Source organism: Buceros rhinoceros, unplaced genomic scaffold (assembly GCF_000710305.1).
Source record: "Buceros rhinoceros silvestris isolate BGI_N320 unplaced genomic scaffold, ASM71030v1 scaffold2637, whole genome shotgun sequence".
Classification (NCBI taxonomy): Eukaryota; Metazoa; Chordata; class Aves; order Bucerotiformes; family Bucerotidae; genus Buceros; species Buceros rhinoceros.
In genome coordinates this window covers 127,625-148,842 of record NW_010421395.1, presented here as the reverse complement: position 1 = coordinate 148,842, position 21,218 = coordinate 127,625, and the positions used below count along the sequence as shown (strand labels likewise).

General features: G+C 36.8%; 1 protein-coding gene across 1 annotated transcript in view; it reads left to right on the top strand.

Annotated features, from left to right (window-relative positions):
- Nucleotides 1–21,218, top strand: part of RAB28 (RAB28, member RAS oncogene family) — a 55,968-nt gene that overhangs the window by 8,596 nt on the left and 26,154 nt on the right. The window contains exon 3 of the mRNA XM_010139629.1: nt 4,499–4,628. Coding sequence (XP_010137931.1) covers nt 4,499–4,628 — 130 coding nt within the window. The remainder of the gene's footprint in view (nt 1–4,498; nt 4,629–21,218) is intronic.

The following is a 21,218-nucleotide window of genomic DNA, read 5'->3' as shown; positions in this document are numbered from 1 at the left end:
TCCATTTTTTTTTTTTTTTTTTTTTTTTTTCTGTGGTGGTGTTCATCCAGAACAATCTAGTTGCTGCATCCCATCTTGGTAGCTGAATTTCACTGATGAGTCAGAAAAACTCTGCAAGCTGGAGGAAAAAAGAGCTCTTTGACCTTTATAAATAAAAGGTGCTGATATATGGCTTTCTGCCAGCATTGATTAAAACTGACACATTTAAGTTGGAGTTGATTGAGACTAAGAGCAATTGTGTAGTCAATTACTGTTCAGTCAGCTGAACTGATAGACAGTAGCTCATTCAATTACGGCAACTCAGTCGTGTGTGTTTGAGTGATCATATCCTCCGTATCAGCAAAGACCGAGTTAAGTATTGGTTAAGTATTTGTAAACTGTTCTCACTTGTAAAAATAGCGTTTTTGCAGATGTGCAAGATATCACAATGAAATGCTGAAATGCATATTCTGTGACTCAAAAATTATTTTATACTTTTGGTCTGACATATTTTATGAATATGAATGAAAATTTGAAAGTTACTTTAGTTCCTTCATACTAAAGTCAGTCATATGATGAGGGCAGCTGAGGATAAACCTGAAGAAAAAACCCATATGGTTTTAATTAATGTTTTCTGTAGCTTTCTTTTATTGTCACAAATCTTAACATAAACTCGACACCTTTTAAATTTTGATTGTCTAGTGTGAATAAATTGCCTGGTTACAACACTTCTATAATAGCAGTTCTGCTATGTAATAGGACTGCTGCTGTTTCTGTGTTAAGTATTTCAGAACTGCTCCCATCTCTTACCTGTAATTGCTGCCCCTACCCACATATCTAAAATGTCTTTAAGAGCTGGCATATTCTACCTCATAAATTGGCTTGTTAATAGAATAAAAGTACTGCAGACTCTACCTTCTCCAGAGACCTGCAAATCATTTCTGCAGTATTCTCAGTTTCCAGTGACCTATTTTTGAAAATACTCTATAATTCCAAAACAAAAAACACTCACATATGCACTAATGTGGGCAGAATGTCTCTCTTACTAGAGTCCAATTATGCAAGCAGGGACTATTGCCACGTTGCTGGAGACTAGAGAATTAACGTGCTGTTCTTGGCATGCTGTCCACCATGTGTTTCAATCCTATTTCATTGCAGGGAAATGTGCTACTTATGTGTAAAAAGGCTAGTGTTACTTTTCCACTTTAAATCCTCATGCATCATAGGGAGACAACAGCTTTTATACTATCTATTCGTTCTGTACTCCATATACTGTAAGTCTGTGTATTTTTAAGAAAGCAATGATGGGGTTTCTATGTTAAATAAAAAAAGATTAAATAGATTTTAGCTATGGAGTTATAACTAGTCCTTCATTAACTATCTATATCATACTGAATTTCTTATAGAGTACTATTGTGGCAAAAATTTAAGCAAGAAGTATTCTTTGTCCTGGATGCTGTGCTGCCATTTTTTGTGTCTCTAAGATGCCATACCTACCACCTTTGTTTCTTAAGTATAGCAAATATTGACAAGATTAAAAAAAAAATGAAGAAAGTGCTTTGGAGACAATGTTTTAGATCATGCAGAAAGGGACCAAAAAGAAGTCAGGTGAGCAAGGTGTGAACTTCACTTAATGATTTCTTTGTGGCAAATCCACTGTGAATACCCTTTCTTCTAAAGGTGTAGGGAGGCTGCAGTTAGCTAGAAGACATGCAGCAGAGTAGCATTTTGATGAAAATTTAGTTAGGAACAGAGTTGGCCGACCTTAAATGCTCAGATTCTATTCACTTATGTTACATCTAACTCTGAATAACCTCTTTAGTGTCGAAGATGGTTTAGTCTGCTCTGCTTTTCTGCAAGCGGGTGAGAGAACTTGACTGCTGGTGGAACACAGCATGCCGTGTGTTCTTTCTCATTTACAACTTTCAGCCTTACGGCTTTTTCCTAACCTTTACAATATCAGTCCTTCACTCCCTTGAGTTTCTTCTTTTCCACTGAGCATTTAGTAACATCAGTATGTCCTTCCTAGAGCAAGGCTTCTATTATGAAAGACAAATATATACATGCACATGCATTTGGGTAGTTATAAAAGTAGTCAAGAGCAGTTAACTAAGATGCAAGATACTAAGGAATAAATTGTACAGAAATTGGAAGAGGGAAGTGGATGTTTAATACCAGGTTTTAGGGAAGTAGATGTTTAATATTAAATTTGATTAGTAAAGGAGGAAAGATATCAAGGGAAAATATGGGTGTCTTAATTCTTAATTTCCTTGGAGGAACTGGTGCTAGCTGTTCCTTAGAAATTAATAGCAGCCATATAAATACAAGGAACAAAACCTCATTTTGCCAAGGAGTTAATGTCATCAAAGGAAAAGAGATGGATTTGTATTGCTGCCATAAGGAAATAGGAGTTGAAGGAATCCCAGTAGAATCTGTTATCTTCCCTGAAGCTATACCTCTATGATGTCTATTTCATTTTTATCAACCTTCAAAAATCCTCCAGCATCGGTGACCCTGCTGTCCCCGAAAAGTTAAACCCATTGCTACGTGTCATTATTGATCACAGGATCATCAGAAAGTTCAGGGTGAAAGGGATCTCTAGTCAAACCTCCTGCTCTAAGTAAGGTCAGCTGTGAGTTGGGGCTAGGTTGCTTAAAGCTTTATCCATTCTTGTAAACCTCTAAGGATGGAGACTGAGAAACCTCTTTGGGCAACCCGTTCCACGGGTTGATTCTCACTGTGGTGAAGAAGCTTTTGCTTATATCTAGTTTCTAGGAATTTATCATTTCAACTTAGGCCCATTGTGTTTCATACTTCTGCCATGCACTACTGTGAAGAGCCTGGCTTCATCTCCTTCATAGCTTCCTCATAGTATGGGAAACCTGATTTTAGGTCCTCCCAGACCAGTTTTTATATTTTCTGACATTAGTGTTGGTTTCTAAATCTCTGATACTGTTACTGGTCTCCTCTAGTCTAGTCTTTTCTTGACATTCAGTGTCCAAAGCTGGATGCATTTTTTCACCTGGCATGTTTCACGCATGTTTCATGTGCCAGGGCCTAGTGGGCTTGGACCATCAGTGCGCTTGCAGTAAGCATGGGAAAAGCCCTTCCCAAATCTTTGTTCGCGAAGCCAAGCCATGATGATGATGTTTCATGCCAGTGTGATGATACTTGCCTTTTTGCTTCAAAATAAGTTTGACATATTCAACTGTGAGCTATTATAACTCCTTGATCCTGTTGTACTGAACCTGCTACAAAGCCAGATGTTTCCTATTGTTCAGTTGATTATTGCTTCCTTTGAACTTGTTGTGGTACCTATTGAATTGCATCCTATTGGTTTTTTCTCATCTTATAATCTAAAGTCTCCTGAAATAATCTTGCAGTGTGTACCCATTTGTTGTCGTCTGTGAAATTAATTTAATAAGCGTGCACTCTATTTTTGTGATTTAAGACACTCTTCATGAAACTATCAAATAAAGCTTTCAGACAAATGCCTGAAAAAACCTGACCCGAAAAATCTTCTATTGACAGGGGGTCATTAAACTAGCTAATTTTGTATGCATTGTATTTTTTTTTTTTTAGAGTATTTGTGAAAATTTAATGTGAGGAACAGTGAGCAGTTGCAGGGATTTTTTTTTTTCCCCCAGATGCGAACTCCCTGGGAAGAAGTGCAACAAAGCCAGTTCTGACTTTATTCCTCATTTACAAGATACTTTATTAGGATGTTGCAGAAAGCAGGGGCAGAAGACTCAATAATTGAGAGTGATTTATGGGAGCTGATCTTAGAATTACAGAAGGGGAAAGATGGACATTTGGGCTGTTAACAGGCTGTGCTTTCTAATGTTGGATATTATTTCTGAGGAATCCTCAGTAATGTCTGCCTTGAGTACATGGAACTTGTAGGCTGGCCCAGAACCTCTGAAATACATGGGACTCCCTTCTTTTTGACTTCCGACCACATCTTTAGGTTCTCCTTTGAAAACTTAAAGCTTGCCAGTACTTCTTGCTCATTTTCTACAAAGATGAAGAAAGGGATCTGTCCTTTGTCCCCAAAGGATAGCAGAGACGTGACAGGCAGTGTGCAGAAATGTACCATTTCAAAAAGGGAACAGTGAAACTACAAATAATATTGGCTAAAATAAAGTTTGTTCTCCAGTGTGACTTTTTTTTTTTGTGTTACAATTACTGTGAAGTGCTTTTTTGGGTTTTTCACAAAGCATATAGTTTGAAATATTTCTAATATAACTAATTATGCTCTTTACTGAATCCCCATTTTTCTTCTGCCCTTGTAGTTCTGTTAGCATCTGAATTTGGTACGCATGGAATGCAGGAGAAATACTGTAATAATATGTGTTTATTGCAGAAAGTTATAATTCCTTTAATTATTCCTCAAAAGATACAATGCCATTATTTGTTTATGCTCTATTTTACGATAATAATAATTTAGAGTGATGCAAATTCTTCCATGTTAAAATATTTTTTGCAATCTGTAACATTTTAAATATATGTTTTTATTTAGGGTATTCTCTTGGTTTATGACATTACCAACAGCCAGAGTTTTGAAAATTTACAAGACTGGTATAATGTGGTAAAAAAAGTGAGTGAAGAATCAGAAACACAGCCACTCGTGGCCTTGGTTGGAAATAAAAGTAAGTTATTCATACTTATGTATTAACTGAAATACTCTGGATGTTCCTTTTGGTTGAAGAAATGGCACAGGGCATATATCTTCAATAAAATGAAACTAAATACTATCTTGTGTGGTGCTGCTGTATCTGGGTGTACCTCATGATTCTGGGTATGGGCACTTAGGTTGAGGTACTTGCTGCATCCTGCTTTGCCTAGCCTGCAGCCTCTCTGCCTATGTTTTCTTTACTTGGAGAGCAGCACACAGGAGTAGAGAGATCTCTTTCACCCATGTTTGAATTTGATAGGGCTTCAAGATATAGCCATGGCATGCATCTAGAATGAAGCGATGGGAAGTATTCCTGCATCTAATAATGGGTGTATTTCATGGTTCTCTATGTCAAGAGACTGCTAAATTAAGTACTAGTATATATTATTTAAAATAAGTACACTACCCCCTAGGCATAATATTTAGGGGTTGCTTATTAGGCTTTTTTTTTTTTGCATGCTATCTGTAGTTTTGCATGTGAGATTATGAATTCCTTGTTGTTCTGAGATTTTTTTTTTTAACTGGTCCTCCTTTTGATCACATAAGTATGATATAATGGTTTACCTCTGACAGCTGAAATATGTCACTTTAAATAACCATCATCTGATTAGTTTGCTAATTAGATGGATTCAAATTCCCTCGTTTCCAGCTAAGAAATCTTACAGAAACATCGTTGGTAGCATATCTGCGCTCTTGATTGTGGCTTTCTTACCATTTTTCTATTGAAAATGATAAAAGCAACATAAAGCAATTTTAGAAGCAAAGTGGTGGAAGCACCTACAGAATTTTTTTAATAATGTAAAAAAATAAATCTATTTGAACAACAAAATCCAGATTTTATCTTGACTTTCCAAGTCACGTTTGTCCATGTCACATTGTCCATATCATGAGCAAACCTGAAAACAAATCTCATCCAGCAAGTTAGTATTGTTTAAAAGCATTTGAAAACAGTGTAGAGACAACGCTTCCGTTCAGAACTATTAACTGTAGTGTTGCAACTGTGATGCTGTATCATTTTATGATAATAATTATGAAAGACTAATTTTCTGGGAAGAAAGCAGAGAAGCTCAGGGAGTCGCAATATACAAATAACACTTCTGAAAGTGTAACATAGACAGTGCTGTACTCTCAGACCAGAGTCAACAATACTAATTCTGTTGAAATGTAAAGGAAAAATATTTTTTTCACCGGTTTATATTTTGTCCCAAAATTGGATTTTCTAGGTGGAGTTCTGTAGATCTTATGAAGTATTTACAGTAAGATACTCTATAACATAGGATAAGTAATGTTCTTTTGCTGGAACGACACCATAGAGATAGAAAATCAGACACCGGTTTCCATTTGAAGTAATTTTATTTCTGTTATGTACCTTAAGTATGTACTTAAGGTACCTTCTGTTATGTACCTTATGTACCTTAAGTATACATTTTTTTCCCCATATGCATGCCTCCAAATCTTTAAAATCCATGTTTTTCCTTGGGAGCATCTGCAAATAGAATATGGTTTCATTGGTGAGTTTCGAGATATAGGCTGGCGCTGACCAGTGAAAGGGATTTCATTTAATGAAAACAACAGCTGAGGGAACAGTGTACTTGCTGTCTTGTTTTCCTTCAGAAGCTGTGTGTAAAGAAAAAAGCCATCTATTGCTTTCATGTGATCCTAAGGGTGTTTGTTGTTGTTGCACATGTTGAGCATGCAGGGGATGCTGTTCATGGAGGTAATTTTTTTGCTTTATTTCAGTGTGATGAAAATAAAGCTTTTGGAAGTGTATTGCTGTTCTGAATTCTGTAATAGGAGAAGAGTATCTAGGAGGACTTCGACCCCAGTGTTTTAATGGCCTATAAGAGGTTCTATTGTTACCTAAATAGAAAACAAGGAAAGTGTTTATAGAGAGTCATGATGTTGACTCTTGCATATTATGAAAGGATAAAACTACCAGTACTAACAAGTTTTTCAGGTGGAATCACTGTGTTCAGAATAGCTCAACTTCTTTACTCAGTAAGTGATAATGCACTTGTATGCAATGCAAGAAGAGTAACAGTTTTAAAGCCAAGAAAAGCTATTTGATGAATTGATGAACTTACTTGACCTCATGCATCATACAGGAGAAATACTTTCAGTCAGTAGTTGTCTAAGAATTGTACTTGGTTTTTGAGCTATACATCTCTTTTAGGAAGATACCCAGGTATGTTCACCTAAGGACTAGAAACATCTATATCCACAGTCAAGTTGTCTAACGCTTAACTTTCTTTCTGATAGAAGGTTTAAAAAATTGCCAAGAATGAGTTATCTTCATTCATAGCATCTGGCCCAATGTTTTCCAGTATTTAGATACCTAGATAAGAATTTGGAAGCCCAGCTGAAACAACCCGTTTTGAAACGTTGACCTTTTAAGTATTCCTAGCTTGGTCTTAGGCTCTCATTTGACCATTTTCACTTATTAATACTTGCTGCTGTTACTGAAAGAAGTGCGGTTTTTTCCATTTCGGGATAAATACACCTGGGATCTCTGCTGTAGTGCTTCAGAATTAGGAAAAAAGCTATAGTTAAAGTTTGGAAGAAAGCAGTGAAAAATATTTTTCTTCACAACGTAATATAGAAAACTGTACACATGAGTTCTATTAGATGAAAATAATTTAATTGGGTATTTTTTCCATTGAAAGCAGATTACTTCAGGTACAGCAGTACATGTGCACAATTGTGTGTTTTATTACTGGCTTTTTTTGTATCAATTTGTAGTCATTCTGTTAAATATGTTAAGTTCGCAGGAATTTCTTGAGTATTGCATCAAACTTGAAGAAATTGTTTTGTGCTGATTTAAATGAATCTATTAAATGACTATTGTACATTGCAGTAGATTAGAAACATGAACATGTTAAGCTGCTGTGTCTTTTTAAAGCATGATAATTCCGAGTGGTGACAATTTATTGAAATGTTCTTTGTGATTGTAAGAGATTAAGATTTCCTTGTGAATCATTGGAAAAGTAATTTCTACAGACAAAGCTCCAATTAGTCTCCAGTCTCTCCTCTGTCAGAAATTTATTTGAAAATAAGAGTAGTACGAATTGAGATCTCCTAAATTCTGGACCTTCCCACCCTTCTTTTTTCTTTTTCTTTTTTTTCTTTTCTTTTTTTTTTTTTCTTCAGGACTCGCTAAAATGAAGGACTATCGTGCTCTCTAATTTATTAAAAGTAGTTGGGAGAACAAGAGCTTCAGAGCCTGACCTACACATTTGGTCAGAGAAAGTAGAAAAATTATTTGAATCAAGATCTTGCCCAGACCTGTTTCTTGCACTTATGTCCGATAGTCAGTTAGTTCTCTGTTCCTCCATAATTTTTTTTTATGTCCTGTGCTTTTGGTTAACAACAAAAGAAATTGTAAAATATAATGTAGACTTTTTCAAAGGAATTGTGTCATAAGATCTTAGCAATCCTAAAATTTACAGTTGGTGCTGAATCTTTTCATTTTATTTAATACAAAGTAAAATATGCAAATAAACTTTTCTTGTAACTTACTTTGAAGTGTGTTTATTTCTTTGTTGCTAATACCACTTAATTTGCACCAGAAATAGGGGAGTAAACCTTATTGGTAAGAGTAATAAATGTTTTGGAGTTTCAGTGCAGTAATTTTAAACTTTTTTATAGATGTGTCGCTGTCAAATACTTTGACTTATGTTGTATAATATAGATGAACCTATAGTTATCAAGTGAATGAATTGTGTTTTGTGCACTTAGGATCTTTGCTTAAATTTGGTATTGACAAAGTTCAGTAATCACAATGGATCTTCTAGTCATTAGTGTGAATTAGAGGTTTTACTGTGTGTTGTATGACTGATGTGTTTCTTTCCTTTCTGCCTTGACTACTTTGTCCTTTCCTCTGCACTGATCTATAAGCAGTCTCCTCAAGTGTCGTACCAACATTTTCAGTGGATATATTATAAACAAAAATTAACCTAGGTTGTATGGGAGCCACACTTATTTTGATTTATAGCTACCAAGATGGTCTTAGTGTGGTGGTTATCTGTAGCTTATATAGGGGATAGGAATTATCAGGTACCAGTGTATAGTGGAGGGATGAATGATTTCTATTCTTAGAGATATTAACCAGGTACACTCCTCAATAAAGACTAATAACTCAGATTTTTAAACAGTCTTCATGACAGATGAGGGCACAGAGGAGAATGCATCAGCACTAATTAAGAATGTTGAGCGTTTGTTCGTCTTAGCCATGATTAATTGATCTTGGAGTGCTATCTCTGAACAGGAAGTGGTATGCTGTTACATTGCGAAGTTTAAAGGTTACATTTTAGCGTACCCTTTAACTTGTATTTACATACAACGTAAAATGTTTTACCTATCTTATCTGAGCACAGAAAGAAACATTTTTCAGCCCAGATACCAATGAATCTTTGCTGTACTGTGTACTAATGTGAATCTGACTGGTAACAGGACATCGCCAGTCTGCTTTCGGACTCTCTTATTGCCTTCTATACTTAGTCTCTGCAGTTGTACTCTGAAAATTTCTTAATTAATACTCATTTTGAGATTCTGACTTATCAAAATTCAGAACTATGCGACCTCTCCCAGCTGTTTTCTGTTCTTGTTTCCTGTGGGCTTACACTTGTTATGTCCTTCACCTGTAGTTAAGACAAGTGTTGAGCAGCGAATGCAAAGACCCCTGTTCTTGTGAGTCTTATGCCTGATTAAACTAAAGTTCCTTTATGCCTGACAGCAGGTCCAGTCACCTGAGCCTCACACATGCTTCTGGGATTGGAGGGTAAACTACTTGCGTGTAAAGACTCCCTTAAAAAGAAAACCTTGTCCTGTGCTACGGTCAATTTACCAACTCATTTGAATAAACATAGAATGCTACTCTGTTTTAAAATATGTATAGAATGTTTGTCTCAACAAACTTATAAGATTAATACAAAATTGCAGTCTTATGGATTTGTTTGTTTCAATAGTTTCGTAACTGTTTTTAAAAAATAAATTTTAACAAGAAACTTAAATTAATGAAAGGAAAAATCACAGGTGAAACTGATCTTTTCCTTGACCAGGAGTCTGAATGTGCTCTATATTACTTTAGGGATGGGAGCAACCTAGAAACATACACGTTTTTGAGTGACCTTGCTTGTCTGAGAAAGCATCTGCCTTGTGAGATTTTGATCCTTAATCTTGCTTGGTTAATACTGACAGCGATATATGCTGCACAGAGAGAGATACATGGAGCCTGTCCCTCAAGTGTCATTCTTTAGAAAGTAGCTGAGCTCACAAAGTTATATAGAACAAAAGAATGAAGGTTTATTGCTTTTTGTAGTATTTACTTAGACATATTCCCCTGGCTGAGAAGGGAATACACCTGACAGGATAGATCACAATGGTCTGGATGTATGTATCCATTCTGTCCCCAGTCTTCATGTAATCTGCTCTGATAAATGTATCTGTTGCATCTGTTTGCAAATCAGCCCATGTTTTACTTGGACCCGTCTTTCAGAGCCTTTCATAACACGATCTCTTGGATGGGAAGTCACAGTGGACAGAGCAGCTGATAAATCACCTGAGAAAATGCAGGTGATTTTTAGCCTTCTGAACTTCCATCCAGTGTGTGTACACAGGATATGTTTTGATGGTGGTTCTCAAAAGCCAAGTGGCCTGTCCTATAGAAGTAACAAAAACTATAGAGTAGAAAGGGGAAATCTTTCCTGTCGTGCTGCTCGAAAGAAAATTAAAAATCATTATAATTTTCTGCCCTGCCTGACTCACTTGTCTGAATTTAAGATTTGTACAGGTAATGAGAGTTCTGGTAGAAACAGGTGTAAGTCTGTGAAAATCAATGAATTTGCATTCATTTGAACCAGGACAGATTAGATATTGTATAATCTATTTGCTGAAATTAATGTTTGCTCATTCAGATAATATGGTTCTTTAGCAAAAAAGTGAGAATAGTCATGAACTAGTCCAACTGACAGATGGTTCTTATGTTATGCTTTTTTATTTCAGTGACTATGAATAGTCTGGCTTCTTCTTCCTGCACTTAAAATCTTGAGGCTGCACTTCAGTTTTTTATTTGCACTCATAAGTTTTGCCTGCTAAGACCAACCAAGTACTAAGACCAAGTTCAAGGACCTGGTAGAATATTGTTAGTGTAGTTGGAGCTCAAACACCAGTGTGACAGAAGTGCCAATAAATAACATACTCACTAACAGTTGTGCTTAAATTCAGAAAAATCTTAAAGATGTCATTGAAAAATGGAAATAGAAGTAAACCGTTTAAATACAAAAGTTAAACAGTATATTTTTCCTATTTTTATACTAATACATGAATGCAATGCTGAGAGATCTCTTACTGTTTCCATGGATTTTGTCTGTAGTTTATTTAGCAATGTAGACATATGTCTAATAAAAAAGATGCTGCATAAACTATAGTCCAGGCTGAATGTGCTTCTGTTTTTGGTTTAGGTAGAAATGTTTTTTCTGGCTGTGTCCTTCATACTTAGGTCTTCTTACAACAAATGGAAAGCCCGTAATTGTACCTCAGGGAATAGTTAATCTATGGTGGACATATGGTGGACAAAAGCTGAGGCTAGTAAATGAAAAAAATTATAAACAGAAAATGTGTGAATGCCTGCACAGTCTTGGAGTCACGGGAGATATTGTTCTGTTGGATTGTAGCTTATTTTAAGTTAATTTGCTATTCTTTTCTAATATTTTCTGTATTTCTGCATATTAACAGAGGGCAGTGCAGCATAAAATATGTAGTTTTAAAAGCTGATCAATTTAATTTCTATTTTATTGAATTGAAAAAAATACCTGTTTTTAAGAGTGGACAGAATTTCTTTTTGAAAGTTCTCATGCTCCCACCTTTGACATATGACATAAATGCAATTTGATTTCATTAGTGGAGAAGCTCTCTGAAATTAAAAAAAATTATAACATTTGATTGGGGGCAGTTAATCAGTCTTAATCCTGAGAAGCTCTTGGGCTTTATGGATTCAAGCATTATATGTGGTTGCACTGCTCCAGCAAAAGGTTAAGTATTAATGGAAAATGTTCACAGCTCTTTTACTCAAAGAAAACATGTTACTTGTAAGTTTTCTTTTGATTTTACTTTTACAGTTACATTGAATGTCTTCATTCATTTAGCCATCCATAAAGCAAATATTGTTACACATGCAGTGGATAATAAGTCTTTTTAGGACTACTTGTGTGGTATGTCACAGATCATTAACTGCAAGTAACCACCTGACTTGAGGGAAGTCTGGAAGCATCATTACAGTGAAATAAGCTTTTATTTCTGTATCACTGCAGCACATTGATTTGTAGGAATGTCTGCATTAGCTACTGTGGAAATATATTCTCTTATGTTATTACTGAAGGAAGTTGATGAGAGAGGATAACCAGGTTTCAAGTGTGAATAGGGCGTTGGTATTAGGATTTTGGACAAAGTGGGAAAAAGACAAGTGCTATTGTAGCATTATCTTCTATTTAAAAGCTAGACGAGTTAGTAAATTAATCTTTTTGTAATGCTTCACAGTTTCAGGGCCAGACTAATAAATATAGTAACAGTTGTACAGTATTTGTGTGTGCGCTGCAATTTCAAGTGAAATGCCTATCGTAATTGAATACGATTACTGCTCTGTACAGGCAGAAAGTACGGAAGAGAAGTTTCTTCCTAATCAGCAGGGAAAACGTAAGGTTTTTCTATTCATTTTAATGAACCATAAAAATTTAAGGTTTTTATTGGAAGTAATCAGTAATTATTTCAGCTCAGTTTAGAGAATAAAGGATAGCTTATGTTAATATGGGGAGTAATCATAATGGATAACCTCCATTAATATGATTAATAGGAGTTCGTAGTATGAAAAATGCAATTCTGAAACATTGCCCTGAAAATATTTTAGAAAATTTGGAGTTCTTACAGAGATTAAAGTTAGGATGATACTGCTATGTTGCTCTTTTTCAAAATATTTTGCTGTCAGATCTTTTAGGAGCGAAATACAATAGAAGGCAGTTCAAAAAAGCCTCTCCTAATTATATAGTATGAACTATGCAGATTTAAGAATGAAGAAGAAAAGTTATGGGTAATGCTTTATACATGTATTTTAAAATCGTGTAATTATCAGGACATTATCATGTTTACTGGGGATTTGAAAGAGAAGAAGCAGAAATTAATGGTACTATTTCAAGTTTAGTTCACAATTCTAGCCCCTTACACTTGATATAATGACATGTTCTGAGTTTGATGGCCATTTTAGTATATCTTGTATGCTCTGCTGAACGTGTGGCTTTTTGACAGATCTTTAAGCATATTAATGCCTTCATGACAGTAGCACCTCTAGCTATGAATTCTTCTTTGATCCAATATTTGAGATGGCGTTTGAGACTGTGAAGGTGTTGCTGTGGCAGTATCTACTAAGCCAGTAGCTGTTTTGGAGATGCCACTGCTGTGTGTCATGGGAAGTGTAATGTTGATGTTTCTCTTCCCATTCTCCTACAGGCTATGCTCATCCCACTGGGGATATAAGGGCTAGTTTTAGGTTTATTTTTCCCTTTGTGTCTTCCATGATGTATCACATCCTTTTAAGTACGCAAGGACTTTGTGAGGCAATGCATCATGGATTGATAGATTGTCCAACTGGCAAATCCAAACTCAGGAGAAAGTAACAGTGTCAATCAGAAAAAGGGTGGGGGGGTGTGAGTGAAGAAAAATGTCACTAGTGTGGCTGATGCAGGGCCAAATCACAGGACAAATTCTCTCTCAAATCAGCCCTTTCCCCATTCCGGGAGAAAAGGGTTAAGGAGAGAGATAAGAGGAAAAGAAAAAGTGGATGAGGCCTCAGTTGAGTTTTGGAAACTAAAATGATTTTAATAACAATAGAATGATATTATACAAACAACAAACAAGAGATTAACAAATATATATAAAGATCAGGTGCGACAGGGGTTGAAGTGTGAAATAAACTATCTGTTTTGTAATGGTGATGGCACATGACTGCAGGCAGGGACTGGGTCCGGATCCTGCTGGGCCAGGGAGCAGCAGCAATGATCCACGCAGCAGGGACCAGTGTGGTATCGGCAGCAATCCAGCAGCAGAGCCGGTGGAGCTAGCAGCTGTAGCAGTGAGGGTCAGCAATGGTGTGCCCTGGGGGCAAAGCAGCGGTAGGAATTCGTGGCAGGCAGCAGGAGCAAGTGGAATGACTTTGGGGCAAAAGTGGCGGTCCTGACAGCAGCCACGGCAGCAAATGGAAAAGGTGTGGGATCTTTCTTTGCGTGCAGCTCTTAAAGAAACATGGTCCCACCGAGAAGCTCCACAGCCAATAAGATGCGGTAGCATGCAGAGGGGAGGAATACTGTAATTGTCTTTCTTCTATATCTTATTCTGAGATAAAACCAGTTTTATCTTAAACCAGGACAAGAAAAACCCTAGTAGTTCTGACTGATGATTCTGGACTAGTTCAACTTTAGAGAGCATCCAGAGTTTTTGATTTTGATCCATTGTTCAATTTGAAGAATACTGTTTTCATAGTTTATTTTAGTAATGTTACCCTGTACTTGCAGATAATAGAGGAAAATCAGCCTAGTCTGGTTGTGTTGGAATTCTCTGAGGTTAAAATAGGTTCTGTATGAAAAGTATTGACAGTTCTTTCACAGCATTATTCAGAAAACAATGCTGTAAAGAAATTTTCTAGAGCACTGTATAAAGCAGTTGTAAAGTATGGTATACAAGTTCAGGCTGTAGAAGGGTTCTGGGTTTTCCTAGACATTATTGTGTCCTTTACTCAGTTCTTATCATGCTGTAACTGTAACTTTCAACAACGCTACTGATGTCTATCAGGAATGATTACTGGAAATATCTGGACTTAATAATGTTTGAACTTACATGGGGTTTTTTTAATGTGAAGGGATTTTATTCCTTAAGGTGCCTTGAGCTACAGAGTAGAAGTAAAGGAAACAATGCAATGAAATAATGAAGAACAGTCATTGTAGAGACTTCTGTTGTCAGCTAATACATTGCCTCATTAATGATTAACAATTTTTGTGGGCTGGTTTTTTAAAGTACATGTGTTAAGATGATCTTCTCTTATACCGTAAGTTTTACAGTTTTATTTTGGGAATAGTATCCAGAAGGTTTTTAAAGAATAGTTACTGGTGTAATTGCATGTTCAAGCGGTCAATCACTAGAGCAATAATGCTTGTTTCTGAGCACAACCAGTACTTTTTCCAGCTGCTTTATAGTGATATCTTGAAGCTTAAAATGTAATCTATATGGGTAAGCCACAAAAGCCACTATATATTAAAGCAGACTCTGACAGTAAATCAAAATTGAACAGCTGGCAACACTACTAAAGTAATAAACTTATTTATTAAAAAACAAAAGAGAAGAATTATATTAAAAAGAGGGGAGTATGTTCTACAGACAAATGGATATGTCTTAAAACCTGGAAAGTGCTGCAGATTAAGGGCCGAATTTATGAACATCTGTTCTGGCAGTTTCTGTGAGATTCTCATGTTCTTTACAATAAAGGTGTGAAACATGTTTCCCCCCACACACACACTAATCATGCTTTTCTGCAGTTCATAAAACTTGCATCGTGCCTTATGCAACTGGACCTGTCTGCTTTACACACTTGTTAGAGTAATTGCTATTCGTAAAAGAGCAAGTACTATAGCCACGTCACATCCCATGGTATACACTTACCCTGACTTGTTCCAAGCTGTCTCATTGGCTTCAAAAGCAGGGAAAGAACACTAGAGTTCCCTTCATATATTTAAATTTGGAGCGTGGCAATGAACTAGTAGTGGAAGTAGGTCACTAGTGAGCAAAATGGACAGAAAAATGCCTTGTACATGGTTTCTCTAAAATCGAAGCATATGTCCTTACAAATCAGCTGTTTTGCCCTTTGTTACCAAAACAACTGTTAACTGCCCTTATCTCTTAATTTTGAAATAAATGATCATAGAATGATTATTTTAATTGTGATGTTTACACTGAGTAGTACCCTCCATTTTTGTCATATTGACAGATATGTTAGGATAAATTTAAAACTGTCTAGTTCCACTGTCAGTGGTACTGTTTTGCCTGTCACATCAGCATGACCAAGATTTGTTCTATAGATTTTAGCCCCTGTTTTATGATTGGACTTGATCTGCACGACACAGGTCATAATTATTTTGCTCTCTAACTCTTGTTTTATGTCTAGTAATTCAGACTGTACTAGAACTGGTCACTGTAAAAGGCCATCAGTTTTCTCTCAAGCAGTGCAGACTCTACCACCATTCCAAACCCTGCTGCCATTAGGAGATAAAGTCAGTTTGTCAATGAAGTCAGAGATCAGGAAACCGAGGTGCAAAGGAAACAATGAGCAAACATGCAATAAAACCAGTTTCCTTGTCCTGAGCAGATTATATTGCTTGACTGGTGAATGTGGTTACACTTTATTTCCTCTTCATTTGGTGAGTTTCACTGTGTTATGCCTTTATTTATTAGGTTGCAGAACCATGCACTTTTATAGTTGTTTCACTGGAGGAGAGCACTTCCAGATAAGAATCCTCAAGACAGGGAAATCTCTGTGCTTCTTTTGGGAGCTTTCCATATGTTGGATCATACTGACTGACAGCAGGGGAAAGAAAGAGGATTCTGGTATCCTTCAGACAAATATCTTACAGGAACAAGGCATTTTCTGTTTTCATGCCATCCATTTCTGAGTATTTTATAGTGTGGCTGCATCTCTGTGGTCTTATTTGTAGTATGTATCCATTTCTGAGGTTGCTTGGCCAATTTCTTTTTTTCAGCTAATTTGTGGAATATTAAGGAGCTGTATATCTCCCAGATGCATACTGGTCTAGCCTTTTCACTGAGTGGTACTTTTATAGTTGATCTATGTGTATTTGTAGTGCTGAGGCAAGTACTATTAGGCAACCAAACAAAGTGACTTATAATAATTTTGTAGTTATGCAAGTTGAATTTTCTTTCTGCTCTGTCTAACATAAAATGTGTTTTGTTAATTGGTGCACTATGAATCATTTTATCTGTTAGTGGTGTACAGTATGTTAATCTCAGTTCTAAAAGCATTGTTTTCTTTGTAGAAGGTTTGGAAACATTAATGCTATTTTGCTTTATCAGTGTTTACCTGTGGTGAACTTTTATTTGTTACGTTTGATGTGTTAAAGTGTGCAAATGTAATTTATATGCACCTGCATAAAATGTTTTACTTGTGACTTGCGATGGATTTGTCAAACTGTGCCTTGAATTCAACAAGAAACTAACCCAGCAGAAATCAAGGCTTCCTATCATCAAAGACACTATTAAGTTATGTCCCAGAGGAGCCCTAGGCAGGGATCCAGGTGGTTGTGTTTTTTATTGGATCTGACTAGAATATTCTGGATTCTTGGTTTTGATTAACTCAGATTTTTCATATTTGTTACGAATGCTTTATTTCTCATCCTTGAGTCTCCTGTATGTGGGTGGACAAGGGAGGCAAACAAATGACTGCATCACTAAAAATTTTCTACCTGCCTCCCTCTGATAGGCTCTGCTGTCCAGGCTGGTTTACACTTCTCCCTTCTTGCACTTTTTTATACTGTCCGTTCTCTTTATACCTAGTGCCTTGTGCATGGTGCAAAGAGAATCCTCTTAATGTTGTTGGTTTTGTTTTTTCTTTCATGGATCTTCTGGGTGTGGTGCTTCATCAGCCTGATACAGACACCAGGTTTTTGGGTTTGGGTTGGTTTTTTTTTTTAAATACATTTTGAGAAGTGTGTGTTACTTTGCATACTCTTTTAGTATATTAGACAACTTATAAAAATTCTAGCAGCTTCTCTGGCTGAATAAGCTTGATGGATGATCTACTATGGTCTTCTGGTTTAAATAGTATCTGTACTACTGCACTGGAAAAGATTTCTGTTGGAGCTGTTACAGTCTACGGGGTGTATAATCCACATGGATTAATGTGGCATTTCCTTCATAATCCTATGAATTTTCTGCCTTAAAAATACTTTTATGTTTTTCCTAAGGGTTTTAGTAGAAAAGACCCTTTAAATATGTGGCAATACCTAGAATTGCTGTATTGTCCATGTGTGCTTTTGTGCTTAAGGTGCACAAGTGGAAATAAAACATGGCATTTTTATTCTCCTTTTGTCTTGTGGGTTTCTTTGTTTATTTGAATTTAGTATCTAGTGCTATTTATTAACTAATTAGGCCAAGAGGGCAGATTTTTTTTGTGAGTATGCTGGTCCTTAAAAATGTAGACTGCTGTCTGGTAGAATTTTCAGATGTCTACTTGCCCAGTAATTGCTTCAGTACTTTAAAAAGTCCCCCTAGGAGTGCCTGATGGCATCTTTCAATATCTTGGTACCATTGCAGATCTGATTCTAAATGTCTAATTATTCCAAGAAGACATCTAAATGAGGGGGAAGTTAAATTATTTTGAGTACTAAACCAGTAAATACAGGGCATTCTTAGTGAGCTCATTGTGACACGCGTGTCTGAGTTTTCTGAGTTCCGAAGTGTATTTGGGAATAATATTGGAACCTGTGAAGCCACTTCATTCTGGATTTAATTTTAGGGTTGTGCAAGAGAAGGGCATAGTAGATAGCCAAATTCTTTTAGATTTGCAAAATACAATTTAATTTAATTTTGGAAAACACTTCTGAAGAAACACAGAGTTAATTTGGCTAATAAAATCACTTCAGTGTGGTGCACACTTAGTTTCGCAAAACTTATTTTGTGTGTTTACTCTACCTCACTTCTTGTTCTGGAATTCTTTTCCCTAGCATCAGCACAGCTGCATCATCCATTTCCATGGTCCTTTAAACCTCCACTTTTAATTAAAAAAAAATTAAATCAGATGCTGTTTAAAGCTTCCTATTTAGTTTTGGGGAAATAAAAGTTCACATCTAGCTTAGGCGTGTGTGAACAGCTGTTAAAAGCCACAAGCAAAATGATACTTACAGAATTGGTGGTGGGAATTTTAAGAGCAAGCTGCCAGTTCGACTCTACTTTTCAATAGCTCTTCGCTTCCAGCCAAATGGTTTTAACAATAATTTTCTTTGAAAAAACCCCTGCGTTTTATAGAAGCAGCAGCCCAAGCAGTTAGGCTGGTGGTAATGGGAGGCAACTTGCCATTTCTCTTTAACTTTTTATGAAATTTTTCTTTGAATCTGGGGAAATTGCTCATTGGAAAGCTTGGAGGGGCTGATGTCCACCCGTGCCCACCCACCATGTAGGTACATCTGTCCCCATATGATTCTAATGAGGGACCTTGCTTACTGAAATTACGAAGTTCCAAGACTAAGCGTAGAAGTATAATACTTCCCTCATGCCAGATTTTGCAGGCATTATAGTTCTGCTTATGACTTAAGCATTTTGAGGTAATCATAGGATTTCTTTTTTGGGTCTGAGTTACCAGATCTGACTAATCACTTGGACAGAAACATGCAGGGGATTTATCAGATGTTGAATATTCAAATGAAGGGGGAAAGATTTAGACTGCTCCTTGTTCAGTCCACCTTCTGTACTGCAAGGAGCTTTCAGGGCTGGGAGGAAGTGGAATTTCCTTCATGAACGTTCTGTCATTTCTGAACAGGTGAGACGTGGACACAAGGGGAGACAACGCATGGGACTAGAGTATAAAATGCTGTGTGACCTAATAACCATGTATATGTAGCTGGAGTTCCTTTGGGCAATTCTGGGGCTGTCCTAGCTGGTCAGTTCCATAAGCAAGATGTCATCACTGCAACTCCTTTCCAGATGTATGGTGGCAGTCTGGCTGAAGAGGCATGACCTGTCTTGTCAGATTACCCTGTGGTAGAGGGACAGTAAATTCGCTTAGCTCAAAGTTCCTGTATCCATGTGTGCTAATACTCATAGCATGCATCTGGATGTGGGATTGTCTGGCAGCTGTAAAGCTGTAGCACAGGCCTGGGCTACATGTGGCATGCAGATATAACCTTGTATGTGTGAGTGTGACGGAACAAGCTTTGCTGATCCACTGAGGTGAGATGACTTCTGAACCATACTTTCTAATTAAGTCTTTAAACTTTTTCATGGGGCAGCAAAATGATAATAATCATAAATGCTTTTGAAGTTTCTTCAAAGCGGCAGTTTGCTTTTACATTGAGTTTGTTGAGGTGTCTGTTGTCTTTTAGCCTTAGCAGATTACAGCCTGTGTTAACTGGTGTCATCACTAAAATGGTCTTGGAAGTTATACTTCTAACTGCCGTGTTGGAGCTTCCACACTTGTGTTATACTTTCAGTATCACTTTTGCCCTCAGTAGTGTAGCCTGTGATGTGCAGCCTAATGCTTTGAGTTTGAAGGTTTGGTATGGCTTTCATTTGACATATCTATCTTTGCAATATGTCCGTGTTTTCTTTGCATAGGCAGCTCAGGAAGATGAGTTGGGCAGCAACATAAATTCTTTTAAAGTTGTTTTGTCATTGTTTTCTGCTTATATGTGTAAGTATGTTATGACTTCATGTTATTAGCAAGCAAGAACCAAAAAACTTGTTAATCGTTTCTGATTTCTTGGATGTCTTATTTTCGTGGTGTTTAGTTAGAATTCCCTAAAAAGTTCCCACTCTCATTTCTGAAAGGAAAAGAAGAAACTAGTAGGACAAACAAAGCGCTGAGCGAGCAATTCCTTCTGTCACGATGAGCATCCTTGGTGCCAAACTTGTAAAGCTCTCCTATGACTCTGTCTATGCTGGGATTAGCATTGTAGGTATTAATCACAGAAATATCCTTGAGAATGGGGAAGAGTCTAGGTGGTCCCGTACATAGCGTATCTAGGAGGGCAGTAATGACCAGGGGACTGAAAAAACTTTTATGTAAGGAGGGATGAATCAGATTGAGTTCCTTAAGAATAGAAAAAAGACAAACAGGTGTATGAAACCATGAGAAGAGACTAGAGAACAATGATATATATAAAACCATGAGAAGAGACTAAAGCACAATGATATAGCATCTTTTCAATACAAACCTGAGGAAATCTTATGCCTTTTTATTAAGCAGCAAGCTTAAAATAAACTGATTAAATTACTTTTTCTTGTTGTGAATAATTAAATTGTAGAAGTCCTATCCATTGGCTGTTGTAGAAACTGCACGTGTGTTCAGAAGGGAACTACAGAGATTTGTGAAGGACTGGTCCACCACTGGCTATAAACCATTCAACTGTATTCCTGGCAACCTGGAGTTGTAATGTCAGGCTGAGGAACACAGACTGCCTGAAAGTGAAGTGTGTATCAAAGAGTGATCATTGTAGTTGTACAGTTTCTTACATTCCTGCCTCAATACTGGCTCTTGACTGCTCCTCGAGATGGATGGGTTACTGGCATAGGTTGTACCAGACCTTCAAATATAAGATTTTAAAAAAAACCCAAACAAATTCCTCATCTTGAGCTTTGACAACTCCTACTCCCCCACCCCACCCTCAAAAACCACCCGCAGAACAAAGAAGACAACACCCCTCTTGCCACTTTGGCCTCAATGTCTTAGGCTGTGTAGCTGTATTTATGTGTATTACTTTGTAGCTGGTCGGTTGGATTCTGGTGGTTCTCCGCAGTCTTA